This window comes from Hyaena hyaena, unplaced genomic scaffold (assembly GCF_003009895.1).
Source record: "Hyaena hyaena isolate Hyena2069 unplaced genomic scaffold, ASM300989v1 scaffold_548, whole genome shotgun sequence".
NCBI lineage: Eukaryota > Metazoa > Chordata > Mammalia > Carnivora > Hyaenidae > Hyaena > Hyaena hyaena.
Window position 1 is genome coordinate 1,118,462 of NW_024081181.1, and position 14,901 is coordinate 1,133,362.

The window sequence follows — 14,901 nt, forward strand, 5'->3', positions numbered from 1 at the left end:
ACACCCTAAAAACTATCCTTACAGGGGCACCTGGGTGGCTCAGTCGATTAAGCATCCAACTCTTGATTTCAGCTCAAGTCATGATATCATGGTCGTGATGAAGCCCCACGCTGGACTCTGTGCTGACAGCATGGAGCCTGCTCGGGATTCTCTCTCTCACTCCCTCTTTCTCTGCCCCTCCCCTGCTCACACTCTATTCTCTCTCTCAAAACAAAAACAAAAACACCTCTATCCTTGCAAATGTTATTCCTAAAAACAAAAAAATCTTGTAAAATGCTTGGACTTCTGTGATTATTACCACATCCTATGAAAATAACTTATCATTTATATAGTTTGTAATTCTGATGTGCCTGGTAAGAGTATTTATGGTGCCATGTGTTTTCTGAAATATACAAACACTCCTCATCTCCTCCAAATTGGAAGATCAATTCCCTCTTCCCCCTAAGTGTCTAGAAATAAAACAAGCTCACAAACCTAGAGTCTGTTGGGTTTCTCCTTCAAATAAACAGTTGCAAACCAGACCTTATTAAAATGCATGGTAGAGCAATGCAGGCCTTAGGCTATTTGAACAGTTTAACCCCAAACATGGATATAAGAACAAATCATATAATTTATATCAACAATATGAATGACAAAATTAAAAAAGAAGAATTGAAGAGATCCCGGTATGCCCTGTTTTCTCAGTTTGGCCACGTGGTAGATATTGTAGCTTTAAAGACCATGAAGATGAGGGGTCAAGCCTTTGTTATATTTAAGGAATTGGGTTCGTCCACAAATGCCTTGAGACAGTTACCAGGATTTCCATTTTATGGTAAACCAATGCGAACCCAGTATGCAAAAACAGATTCTGATATAATATCTAAAATGCGTGGCAGTTTTGCCGACAAAGAAAAGAAGAAGGAAAAGAAAAAAGCAAAAACGGTAGAACAGACTGTGACAACCGCCAACAAAAAGCCTGGCCAGGGAACACCAAGGAAACTCAACACCAAATCCTCAGTGAGTCCCTGATTACCCTCCAAACTATATTTTATTCCTTAATAATTTACGAGAAGAAACGAATGAGATGATGCTACCCATGCTGTTTAATAAGTTTCCTGGTTTCGAGGAAGCATGACTGGTGCCTGGGAGGCATGACATTGCTTTTGTTGAATTTGAGAATGACAGACAGGCTGGAGCCGTCAGGGATGCCTTACAGGGATTTAAGATCACACCTTCCACTGCCATGAAGATCATATGCCAAGAAGTAACATATGGGATCGTGGTCTTTCAAGGACTTGGTGTGATTTATAGTGTTTGTTTTGATAACATTTGGTCAGCCCAACTTTTAATAGTTGGGAGTGAGGGGGAGTGAAAGTGAAATTTTCATGAACAATTTAAAAAAATAGCTGGTCTTTATACAGCCTTAGTGAACTATGAAATATAAACGCCAGGGGCGCCTGAGTGGCTCAGTTGGTTAAGCCTCCGACTTCTGCTCAGATCATGATCTTACAGTTGTGGGTTCAAGCCCCGCGTCAGGCTCTGTGCTGACAGCTCAAAGCCTGGAGCCTGCTTCGGATGCTGTGTCTCCCTCTCTCTCTGACCCTCCCCTGCTCACTCTGTCTCTCTCTCTCTCTCTCAGAAGTAAATAAAATATTTTTATAAAAATTTTTTAAAAAGAAATACAAAGGCCTTAATTTTGTACAATAAACTATGATTTGTACTCTAAAAAAATAAATAAGAAAAAGAAAATGCATGGTAAGTATTCAGTCGATTTTAGGATGAAGTATACAACTGAACACAGTCCCCTTGCTCACCACCGAGGTCATGCAAATCCCCATCTACTCCAGTGACCCACTCAAGGCCCCGTCAAGGCCTGGTGCTAATATGCCTGGTCCATGGGGGCGTTCTCTTCCCGGTTCTGACCACAGCAGAGAGCCCAGCCTCCTCCAGGAGACCCCAACAGCATGAGCGGCACCTCAGCCCCCTGTCCCCAGCAGGCCCCACAGAGCGGCTGCCCAGCCAGCAGTCCCCTGGCCGGAGCAGCACACGAGCTCACTGGACTGGGAGAGGACTCCGGCTTTGGTTCCAACAGCTCCCCTGCCCCAGGGATTGGATTTCCAGCGAGTTCCACCAGGAGGCCTCAAGACAGCTCCGTCCAGGGAGCAGAGGTGCTCCTCACGTCTGCCTTTCCTCTATGCCTCAGAGTTCGCTTTAACCCCCTCCAGCCAACACACTAAGATTCCTAACATGGAAACCTCTGTGTCTTGGTCACTGTGTGGTTTCTGCCTTCTGACTGGAATGCCACAAACCCTCAGGAAACACCAAAGCAGGCTGGTACAGTTGTCTTAATATCAGACAAAATGGACTTTATGGGGAAAGCATTACTAGAGATAAAAAGACCCTTCATAAAAATAAAAGAGTCGATTTATTAAGAAGATGTAGGAGTTCTAAATTCGTGTGCACCTAGTATCAGGATCACAAGATATAAAGCACAACAGGCAGAAAATCATTAAGAACATAGCTGAGCTCAACAGCACCATCAATCGACTACATACAATTAAAAACAAGTGTACAAAACATTCACCACAACCAGCTGGGATTTCTTCCAAGTATGCAAGGCTGGTTCGACATTCAAAAAAATGACTTAGTGTAGGAGAGCTTGGGTGTCGCAGCCAGTTAAGCATCCAACTTCGGCTCAGGTCATGATCTCAGTGTGTGGGTTTGAGCCCCACATTGGGCTCACAGCTGTCAGCCTGTCAGTAAAGAGTCCCCTTCAGATCCTCTGTCCCTTCCCCTCTCTGCTCCTTCCCTGCTTGCGCTCTCTCAAATAAACAAACAAACATTTAAAAAAATCACTTCTTATAATCCGTCACATTAACAGACTAGAAAAGAAAACAGCATATGATCCTATCTATAGCTAACATCATACTTAACGGTGAGAAAATAGAAGCTTTCCCACCAAGATCAGGAACACGGCAGGGACACCCCTTCTCATGACTGCCTTTCAACACTGCACTGAAGTCCTAGCTAATGCAGTAAGAAAAGGAAAGAAAAGGTATAAAGGTATACAGATAGGAAGAAAAAAATAAAACTGTCTTTGTTCATAAATTAGCAATTTAGGGTTTTCAAGGCCTTTCTGCAAAGGAGAAAGTAGCTAAGTACTTTCCCAGGCATGTGTGGAACTATTACCAAGTTCAGAGCTCTATTAACATTTAACCTTATGAAACTTAGCAAACAGCAAGAAAAAGGTTTTGTGGTTGGTCTGAGGATCAAACAATAACAGAGTCTACAGCAAGTTGCAGAGCATGTCAAAAACGGTGCGTAACAGGGGCGCCTGGGTGGCTTAGTCAGTTAAGCGTCCGACTTTCGCTTAGGTCATGATCTCGCGGTTCGTGGGTTCGAGCCCCGCGTCGGGCTCTGCGCTGACTGCCAGCTCAGAGCCTGGAGCCTGTTTCAGTCTGTGACTCCCTCTCTCTCTGACCCTCCCCTGCTCACGCTGTCTCTCTCTCTCTCCTAGAAATAAAACATTAAAAAAAAATTTTAAAAATTAAAAAAAAAAAAAAAAACGGTGTGTAACAACAAAGGCACTCAGCTGCAGGAGTCCAATGAACACCTTCCACAGACCAGTCCCTGTGGCAGCAACGAGCCCCCCAAGGAACGAATAAATGACAAGTACTTCTCTTCAAAGGTCTGGAGGGACCTTTCCCATCCTCACTGTGGATGCTTGGGGACTGGGCAATTACATCTGAGAAATGCCAACAGTTTCAAAAACATAGCAAACCACCAAAAATAATCTGTCAAGTTTGTATATACATATAAAATAAGTCTATATGCCTTTATTTTTCTGGAATATATTTACCATATGACAATTTTGTTTTTCTTTTTGAAGACAAAATTAGGGACTAAATTAAGCATATGCCCAAGTTTCCCAAGCAAGCCTGCTTCCTCACGGCCTGGCTGTAGGTAGCAGGAATGAAAGCGTGAGCTCAAATGGACGGGCAGGCAACCCACAGCTCTCAGAAAAGTGTGCCCGGAGTGCATCTAGCTCATTACCTCTCCGTGCTGTCCTCATCCAGGGTGATCTCCATAAACTTCTTCAGCTTTCTGTGAACAGTGGCTGCAACATCCTTCACTTTTGAACTCCTCTGTTTACCTAAAAGGAAGTTACAGTAAAGACAGAGAAACGATTTGAACACTGGCACACATCAGCAAGCACACTCTGTTTATCAATACGAGCACAAGTTCAGAAGAATGAGCCTCCCTACCCTTTGAGTCAATCTACCCACTGACCTATGGAACAGTAATCATCCCCTCACAGGGATGTGGGAAGATAAAGCGGACATTTTCGAAAGCACCTCCTCAGCCCTTAAGGACAGCTCTAGTGGACGATTCCATGATGTCTATATCAACACCTGTACCTCCACCAGAGATGACAACTGCCACATTTCAGGGTCATTATCAGCGTGGCAAATATTTAAGCACCTGTTAAGCATTAGGTACTCATCAGCACCCCAGCCCTTACCCTTACCCCCTCACACGGGGAATGTCCCCTCATTCAGTGATAGTCCCTTAGAGAAGTCTTTTCTGATGGCCAGCCTGGGTAACACTAGTCACAAAGTGTTATCATGAATCTGTAGGCACACCATGCAGTCAGGCTTATGGGGAGAGCATGTTTCCATAGGAGTACTCTCTATCTATAACACATTATTTCTTAGAAAATAATTTCAACATTAGTAAAACTGAGCAAAAAAATACAGAAACATAACAGTCATCTGAAGGGCCATTACTGCATTTTACACTGAGATGAGCATTCTATACGTATCTCCAATTATTCTTCCAATACTATTTCAACTGGCTGGGATATTCAGAAGAGGCAAGTATAAGGCTTAAGCAGAACAGAAGATACGTGAAATATTAACACCAAAATTAGCAAAAATACCATCATTAGCAAAAGTAAATTCAGAACTTTAGACATATGTAGCATGTGACAAATCAACAGAAATTCAACTGCGAGGCACAAAGAGGGACATGTAATGGGTCCAGTGGCACCAGGAAGCGCGAGCCAGCTGGTTTCCAGGCTGGTACACAGTGAGCCGAGCAGAGGAAACTCCGCAGACACTGCGTGCTGGGAGAACAGGCTGCACAAACTGGAAGGGTCTGACTGAAAGCGGACACCATAAACACGGAACTGAGTTCCCAAACATTCCGTAACAGTTCTGTATGAGATTACACCCAGCAATATCCCAGACAGGATGAAGAGAACCTTTAACCAACCTTTATTAATAACCAAAATAATGTGCATAACAGCTGTGAGACACACAATGCCTTCAATATCATCAGAAGTAACACACGCCTTTAATTCATCTAAAAATGACCTGCAAAAAATTAATAAATATCTGGAATTATTCTATAGTATATATCCTAAAACCTTATAGAAAGACTAATATAGCCAAGATTCATCAACCACCATGAATTCTAGCTTTCAGGTAATGTGGATTAAACCCTTCTCATATTCTCGCTGTAAATGTGCCAAGTCACACATGTAAGATATTAACATCAAATGATGTTGACAGAAAGAGAATGGGGACATTCTGGTAATTGAAAAGAGCTACTCTATACACCCACAATGCACACAAAAAAAGACAATGTCATTGAGAGATAATTTATGGCTGCTAAATATAATGCTCTTTTAAAGTTTCCATTTTTAATGTATCTGCTATTACTACAGTTCCACAGGTATCAGACATGTGCAAAACCCCTCCTTCCATACTCCACCAGTCCTGCCTGGGTCATAACCCACCCAGAACTGCAGCCAAGTGACAAAGAGACAGCACGTGCCCAAAGAACCACACTAGGCTGAACCTAGTGGAGTGCTCTGAATGTACTTAGGAACAAGTATTTACTGCTTGTGGACATTTTAAATGTTTCCCTCTAGCTGAATTTTAGTTATAAAAAGCATAACCAGGGACTATTTGGATGGATGGATGTTATAGAAGATTAGAATTTCTTTATATAATGCAAATTTTTGAAATAACGTAACTATCTTTAATTGCTGATTAGTGAACACCGTACGAAACACTTTTCTCATGGAGAAAATGCATCTCTGAGAAATTCTGAGAGTTCAAAGAATAGACAGAAGCTACTGAGAGCTCACATTCCCAGTGAGAAGATCAGGACAGTAAAGAGCATGGTTACCTGATCACAACCGACGACTTCATTATTATTCCTATTAAACACCTTGAAAATGGCGGGAGGTCTGAAAGACCCTCTGGTGGGGTGAGCTCTTCTATATCAGAAACCTAAAGAGAAGTTCCAGATGAGTAATTCCTAAATTGACATGGAGACAGAGCCAGTTACTTGTTTTACACTGCTGTGGTTTTCATCCAGAAACTCAAAAGAATAATTTTTATTAACTGTTGAAATGTCTACAGCAATTATTAAGTTATTTTTGTATTCAGGTGTGTATTATTCATCAGACAGAAGATACACACATCCATCAGCTAAACTTTTGTCAAACAGCCTTTAATGTGGTATCACTTTCTGTAAATAATGTGTTTTTATGCAAATCTAACTTGCTATTCTTACTCGTCCAGGATCAGGATTTCTCAGTATCAGCATGACCAGTATCTTGGACTGGCTAATTCCTCACTGTGGGGCGTCCTTTACCCTGCAGGGTGTAGAGCAGTGTCCCAGGCCCCACCCAGCAGATCCCAGGAGTGCCCCCTCCCCAGGCACTGCCAGGGTCATCTGGAGGAAGAGAACCACCTGCAGTGGAGTAACGTTGGTCTGGATGCATGAAGGGGGCTCTTCCTGGATTTATGCCCTTAATCACCAACCTTACCAAGTTTAAAGTCATCCGCTAGTGGTGAATAAATTGCACATGCAAATGGATTCCAGAAAGACTAAATCCAGAACCCTGCTCTGGAAAGGAGTTAGGGTGGGGGAAGGTTATGCTTTTATTTCAAATCCCACCTTCATATACTCCACCACTGGCTCACACCTACTTCTTAGCTATCAGGTGTGACTACTCAGCTCTCCTAAATCAGTCTTTCCATACACCCTCTGGAGGAGTCATAATACTAATTTGGATATTAAAGTAAATCATCTTTATGTATGAAATAGCTGTTTCTCATTAAAATGCTTTACATCTTAAATGTTGTAAATGCATTTGTGATACAGAAAAATGAGTATGGACTGGATATAATAAAAATCTCGAGGTTTTTAGCATATATATGTAGCAGTAAAATATGTAACACAAGCACAGAACAGAAGAATTTTAATTGGAAGAACACTGTTACAAGACTCTTACAATGTACAGGCACACCATAATTTCTGCAGGGAGACTCATGAGTCTCCCGTGAAAACAGTTACATAAAGGACAACATAAAGTCAACAGAGAAGATAAAATGGAACAGTGGGAACACTTGATTCATCAGGAAATGGCAGGAAAGGAAGAAAAGTAGGGGAACTAATAGAAAACAAACATGAAAATGGTCAAATTAAACCCAAATATATTGGGCACCTGGGTGGCTCAGTCAGTTAAGTGTCCAACTCCTGATTTTGGCTCAGGTCATGATCTCATGGTTCGTGAGATCAAGCCCTGCATCAGGCTCTGTGCTGACAGTGAGGCGCCTGCTTGGGATTTTCTTTCTCTCTCTCTCTCTCCCCCTTTCCTTCTCTGTCCCACCCCTGCTCCTGCTTTTAATCTCTCAAAATAAATAAATAAACTAAAAAAAAAATCATGATTTCATTAAAATCATTTGGGCTAAATGGGGCACCTGGGTGGCTCAGTCAGTTAAGCACCCGACTTCGGCTCAGGTCATGATCCCACGGTTCGTGGGTTCGAGCCCTGCATCAGGCTCTGTGCTGACAGCTCAGAGCTTGGAGCTGCCTCAGATTCTGTGTCTCCCTCTCTCTGACCCTCCCCTGCTCACGTTCTCTCTCTCTCTCTCTCTCTGTCACTCTCTCTCAGAAATAAATAAAACATTCAAAAAAAAAAAAAATCAATTGGGCTAATAAGCACCGAGTCAAAGGCAGAGAATGAGAATTGAAAAAAAAAATAAAAAATAAATAAAAAATAAAGGCCTGCCCATGCCCATGTAGTGATTACAGGAAACACTTTAAACACAAAGGAAAAATTGTCAAAAGTAAAAGGGGAAAAGAAAAAGGTATGTTATGTAAACATGTAAAACGCCCGAGCAGACTCACGAGAAGTATCACCAGAGACAAGACACTGTTTAACAGTAACTGTGCATCAAAACGACACAGCAGTCCCGTGTGCACACCTAACAAATCTCCCAAATACACGCGAGCTGATGGGAAGAGACAAATCCAGCATAACGCTAGCCTCTCACTGATGGAACACGCAGACAAGTCAGTAAGGATACAAGAGAGGTCAGCGAACACTCTCTGTAAAGCTCTGTGGGCAAAACCATCTCTGTCACAACTACTCAATTGTGCTGTTACAGATGAAGCAGCCACAGGAAATCTGTACACGGTGGGCATGGCCGTGCTCCAATAGAACTTCATTTACAAAACCAGACGGTGAGCCAGGTTTGGCCCACAGGCCATTAATCAATTGATTTATACATGTTAGCTATAAAGCTCAATGGAGTAAATAAACTCTAGTTTTTATTCTATGTAGAATCTAGTTATTACTTTCCTAAACCAAAATGACCTTCCTTGAAGCTTTAAGGAGGGTCTTGAAAAAGTTGATAGGAACTTAGCTTTTTTCATACTCATGACATTACAGTACAGACTTTATATAAATTATACGTATATACATTTATACAAGTCAGTGATGTTGACTGTCAGATCCCGTCTTTTCACATGGAGAAAATCTATCCTCACCTTTCTATCCTCTACGGCACGGCTCCATGCCCTCCCACCATGCCTGGAGGGTCTCTCTGGGGAAACCGTTCTGACGGAAGTTATCGTCCTGGTTATGCCAATCTTTACCCAAGAAGGCTAAATGTAAAAAATGTGCAACTGCTAGGAACAAGGCCAGTCATTTATAGAGTGAGAATGAATACATTATCTGTTTAAAATTATATTAGAAATTCAAACTTCCTGTGCTTAGAAATGAAAAAGAAAAGTATGGCTTTGCTACAGCAAGGCAATCAGAGGCAAACTACCCCAAACTGTCCTGCATCCTGCTCACAACTGACCACTACTAATTCTGCCTTGCCAGGAGAGAAGACTTTTTTTCCGTTTTTTGAAAGTAGCCTTCATGCCCAGCACAGAGGCCAGTGCAGGGCTTGAACTCACAACCCTGAGATCAAGACCTGAGCTGAGAACAAGAGTTGGACGCTTAACCAACTGAGCCACCCAGGTGCTCCAGGGAGAGAAAAATCTCAAGAAATATATCAACTCATGTAGGTCTCTAAAATGCAAAAAAGAAAAGAAAGTTAACAATTGAAGGACTAGCTTGGTTTAGTCACAAGACGACAACATCCCCTCGTCTGAAGCCAGCTCAGAAACCGCAGGGTGGGGGCTAGAGAAACGGGCTACCTACTAAACTCTGAGTTTACTCTGAACGCTCCTGGGGAACAGGAAAATGCGCTGCCAGTAGACGACAGAATGTTGTACAGTCAAAAGCACACACGAGGGTTTCAGGATCAACAGACTTCACCTTGCGCAGTCGGTGACTTATCTCCACCACAGACGCAGCGATCACGGTCGAAAGTACGCCCCGGTGCACGGGGGTGTCCGCGTGCCAAGACTGAACAGTCATTAAAAAGTCATGAAGAGGGGTCTGAACTGAATAAAGAAGCTACAAGAAAACACAGCAGTCAGTTATTTTTAGGGGCTAAAAAAAGACACTTTACAGGACAAACACTGCTATTGCCCTCCCCAGGAGCCCCGGGGCCCCAAGCCTTGTCTGCCGTGATCAGCGTCCCTCCTCCCTCTCCTGTTACCGATTCAGATCTCTGAGGCAGCACAGCAAGGACAGACGGGACTGACGCCCACTAGAAATCACAACATTTGTTCCCCGAAAGCCATGCAAAACCCTCAAGAACTGAAGTACCAATATAAATAAAGAAACATCAACAGTGAAAGAAGACCATAAGACCATGTAATCTGGAAGAAGGTGCACAGCCAATGGTAAAAGATTTGGTGAGAAAATAAAAGATTCTGGAACATACTGAATTACATAAATAGATCACAAACACTTGAACCAACTCCTCAAAAACAGAAGCATTTCAGGGCGCCTCGGTTAAGCGTCTGACTACTGATTTTGACTTAGGTCATGATCTCAGTTTGTGATTTCAAGCCCCACCTCAGGCTCTGTGCTCAGAGCGCAGAGCCCGCTTGGGGTTCTCTCTCTCTCTCCACCAACCCACTTGTGCACTCTTTCTCTCAAAAACAAACAAACAAACAAACAAACAAACAAACAGAAGCCTTTCAAATTAACTCTAAGATGAACTGGTAAGCTAGGGAAAACATGGCAAACAAACCTACGATCACTTTCTATCAGATAAGAACAGAAAAAAATTGAAAGTCTTCAATGCTTCATAAGCATTTTCCTATTTAAGCATTTTTTAAAAATTTCATTTAGGGCGCCTGGGTGGCTCAGTCAGTTGAGCGTCCGACTTCAGCTCAAGTCATGATCTCACAGTTGGTGAGTTCCAGCCCCACATTAGGCTCTGTGCTGACAGCTCTGAGCCTGAAGCCTGCTTCAGATTCTTCTCCCTCTCTCTGCTTGTGCTCTCTCTCAAAAATAAACAAACACAGAAAAATAAATAAAATATAAAACATTAAAAAACAAAAAGAATAGTAGGGGTGGGGGTGCCTGAGTGGCCAGCTCAGTGGAGCATGGACTCTTGATCTTGGGTTTGTGAGTTCGAGCCCGATACTGGGTGCAGAGATTACTTAAAAAATATATAAAATCTTTAAAAAAAAAAAAAAGCTAATTTGCATTTTTGAACCACTACTTAGAAAACAAAGTCTGGGGGCACCTGGGCGGCTCCATCAGTTGAGCATCAGACTTCCCCTCAGGTCATGATTTCATGGTTCATGAGTTCGAGCCCCGCGCCAGGCTCTGTGCTGACAGCTCAGAGCCTGGAGCCTGCTTCGGATTCTGTGTCTCCCTCTCTCTCTGCCCCTCTCCTGTTCACACTCTTTCTCTCAAAAATAAACATTAAAAAAAAATAAATAAAATGACCTTATGATTTTAGGAGTAAGTCTGACACATGGGTATTTCTCACATGAGCTGGCTACTCAATGAACCCTACTTCACAAGAGCTTTTACCAGCAAGGGACCCTTCCTGCTCTGTGACTCTCACTCCCAATGAAGGGACACTGACACGTGATGAGAGGATAGTCTATGATGGAAATCAATATCTGATCTGAGGAGAGTCCTTCTCATCTACAAGTAATCAAAATCAGCATTCTCAAAAGTATATTTTAATTGGAAAATTCTGTGAAAATAACAACGGAGTATTCACAAGGCCGTTGCGAGTAGTCATGTGCTTCCTGTCCTGCCTGGCAGAGGACTCTCTTGCTGTTGGCCTGCTGAGCGAGGCTCATTAAAACCTATTCCAGAAATAAGAGTCAAAGGTGGGCTCTTGGCCTTCCTGCCTCAGGTGCCACGCATTGAAGAAGGTCAGAGGCACCATCTGAAGGCCAGGGCCCTGTGATTTATCTCCCACTCCGAGCTGCACCCCACCCAACAGCCCAACTGCACCCTCGAATGCTAACTGAGCCCGCGAGTGAGGCGACACATCCCCATGCAGCCCTGTCTGTCGGGCGAGCAGGTGGTCGAATGACTGACAGCCCAGCCTGGGAAGGCAGGAGTACCCGTAGGCCTTCTTCCGGCTGCTTCCTGAAGCTCCGAGCCATACATTCCAGCATTTTCTGAAATACTTTCTGGACTGTATCGAACAGCATTGCAACTTCTTCGTCTGAATCTGGTTTCTGTATCAAGGAACTTCCAGTTACCTCTTTCAGAATGCCAAGAAGTAATGAAACATAAAAGAATCCCTTCACTAGAAAAAAAGTTGGAAAAAGCAGTTATCTAACCACAAAATTTAGCTGAAATTATTACAGTTTTCACACAACACACATGTATTATGGTAACTTAAAATTGTTACTGGTAAATCAATACTAGGTTGATCATATTACTCTAAATTTTAACACATATAAATTTAACAAAAATAAATTTTAAAATTTGCTCCTTTTAATTATAACACCAATACCTTCAACAACAGTAACCACATATTTAACTCAGCCACTACGAAGCAGGGCTCACTACATGTGGGGACAGTGTAGTCCCCTAAACACCTGGATTAGAGAACATGTCTGATTTTCTCATGTTTTGGCAACACCAACACCAGCTCTAAGTCTGAGAGGGATGACCCAAGAACTTTCAAAATGTGACTTACAAATCTCACAGGCCAACTCTGTTAAATATGTTACACTCTGTAGTTTATCAGTTGTCTTTTTCTTCCGAATCACCTCCTTTACTGTGTTGCATTAATTTGATAAAGTGTTCTCCATGTGTGAGCCTAACCCTAACAGCTCATCCTGGAGATCTTGAATTTTCATTTCAGTTTCTATCCTTAGTTTTAAGCTGTGCTATAAAAATGAGCCTTAAAAACACCCTCCAGGCAGCTTCTCAAGCATCCTCACTATTGCTACCTCACTCTGGACACTCATGCTGCCTGAAACTAACTGACCTTTTAGGTCTGTGTGCATGAGTGCCTGCTCTCCCTGGGCAGGACCCATGCTGCAGGATTCTTTCTTGTATACATTTAAAAATAGGTACTACAGGGGTGCCTGGGTGGCTCAGTCGGTTAAGCGTCTGACTTCGGCTCAGGTCATGATCTCACGGTTCATGGGTTCGAGCCCCACGTCGGGCTCTGTGCTGACAGCTAGCTCAGAGCCTGGAGCTGCTTCAGATTCTGTGTCTCCCTCTCTCTCTGACTCTCCCCTGCTCATGCTGTCTCTCTCTCAGAAATAAATAAAACATTAAAAAAAATTTTTTTAAATAGGTACTACACCAACATATAAACTATATAGCACATATATAAACAGAGATATACACAAAATATATACCTATATTTTTAAAATAGCTATGACCTCTTTAACTTTATATAGAAGTCATACAACCTTAAACAGGAAATGGACCTGGACATGATTTACAAAGAACCTCAGTTTATAAAACAGATTAATAAGATATAGGAAGTTTTGGTTGAGACAAAGAAACTAACTCAAAACCCAAACATATCTGCTAAAGTAAGTAAAATAACTGGTCATGATCTAGTTGAGTTTATCCCTCAAAAGGCCTGCGGCACTATCAGAAACAACAAAGTTACTAAAAATCTCTGCAAACCTAACAGACACTTTAAACAAATGAATCAAAAGGCAGAGGGACACACTCTCCACACACGCAAGCCACTGGAGTGGAACAGGCTATAATGACCACTAGGCTCTGAAACCACAGCACGACAATTCGGAGGAGGCCCAAGTGCTCAAGGCGAAGCCTCAGAAAACCAGAGGGCTACCCTATTCCTGCCAGCCCCAAAGTCATAGCGCATGGAGAGCCACATGCTTAACTGCTACCTTTTTTTTTTTTTTAATGTTTATTTCTTTTTGAGAGAGAGCACAGGCAGGGGAGGGGCAGAGAGAGAGGGAGACACAGAATCTGAAACAGACTCCAGGCTCCGAGATATCAGCACAGAGCTTGACACAGGGCTCAAACTCACGAACCGTGAGATCATGACCTGAGCTGAAGTCAGACGCTTAACCGACTAAGCCACCCAGTCACCCCCTTAACTGCTATCTTTAATCCTTGACAAAAATCGGAAAAGCTAAAATTTTTAATTCAAAGTTATTTCATTATATTCAAGTAGTGTGTGCTTTATGACCAAATACGTATATATACAGATAGTGGTTAAGTAAAGTACGACAGGGTTACTAAAGACAAGTCAGAATTCACAGCTATGCAGAATAGAGGACAGTAGCTTTGGAAGTTCTTGCTTCTCAGTCCAAAGCAATGGCCAGTCTGCCACTGACAGCATGTTGGCTCCTGGCTTTGTCCCGGCTGGTTAGTATCTCAGACCACCAGGCGTCTGCAAACAAGCAGCAGCTTGCGGCCCCAGCCCAGAGCAGCAGCCACAGGGGAGCAGCGCAGCTTGGCGGTCCACGGACCCCACCCTCCTCCTGGCCCGGACTGGCATGTGCTCCTCCCTGGAAGTCCCTCTGGCTCAGCTCCCCCAGGCTCTATGATGGCGGCCCATCTATCAATCTTCCTTCACCTTCCAAATGAGACAAAATTCTATATTTACTGTACTCTTTACTAGAAATTTAACCTCCCCGTGTCTGTCTGTCTTCTTTCTTTCTTTCTCTTTCTTTTTTCCTTTCATTTAGAGAGAGCGAGCACAAGCAGGGCAGAGGCAGTGAGAGGGAGAGAGAGAATCTCAAGCAGGCTCCGAGGTGTCGGCACACAGCCCGATGCAGGGCTCGATCTCACAAACAGTGAGATCATAACCGGAGCTGAAACCAAGAGTCGGAGGCTTCACCGACTGAGCCCCAGGGGCCCCTAACCTCCCTTTTTAAATGTGATTACCTTATGCGAGGACTACCATCTGCCAGCACGCTGGCACCCAGCACTATCTTAACAGCCTGCCCCAGACCGTCTTTTCCCACAGGTCCCATTACTCTTACTCCCGATTTTACAGAACTCATGGTGTTTCTTTCAAAAACATACCATACTATGTGGAAACTAATTTGACAATAAACTATTTGTAAAAAATAAATAAATAAATAAATAAATAAATAAACATTTTTTTATATATGGTAAAAAAAAAACATAACCATACTGCATCATAGCTGCAACACCTGAATTTTGCGTGAGCTTAGATTTTTATATCTAGGCTATGCGTGGAGACTCAGTTCTGTTCAAGGACACCTCCTCTCAGC

The 14,901-nt window shown here is 42.9% G+C and overlaps 1 protein-coding gene and 1 pseudogene across 5 annotated transcripts in view; one reads left to right on the plus strand and one right to left on the minus strand.

Annotated features, from left to right (window-relative positions):
• NCAPG2 (non-SMC condensin II complex subunit G2) overlaps nucleotides 1–14,901 on the minus strand; it is a 68,656-nt gene that overhangs the window by 4,921 nt on the left and 48,834 nt on the right. For all 5 annotated transcript variants that reach the window (XM_039255868.1, XM_039255869.1, XM_039255871.1 and 2 more), the window contains exons 25-29: nucleotides 11,779–11,966; nucleotides 9,611–9,751; nucleotides 6,175–6,278; nucleotides 5,254–5,354; nucleotides 4,033–4,132 (exon numbers count right to left, since the gene is read on the minus strand). In XM_039255868.1, coding sequence (XP_039111799.1) covers nucleotides 4,033–4,132; nucleotides 5,254–5,354; nucleotides 6,175–6,278; nucleotides 9,611–9,751; nucleotides 11,779–11,966 — 634 coding nt within the window. The remainder of the gene's footprint in view (nucleotides 1–4,032; nucleotides 4,133–5,253; nucleotides 5,355–6,174; nucleotides 6,279–9,610; nucleotides 9,752–11,778; nucleotides 11,967–14,901) is intronic.
• LOC120247828 lies at nucleotides 586–2,194 on the plus strand (annotated as a pseudogene).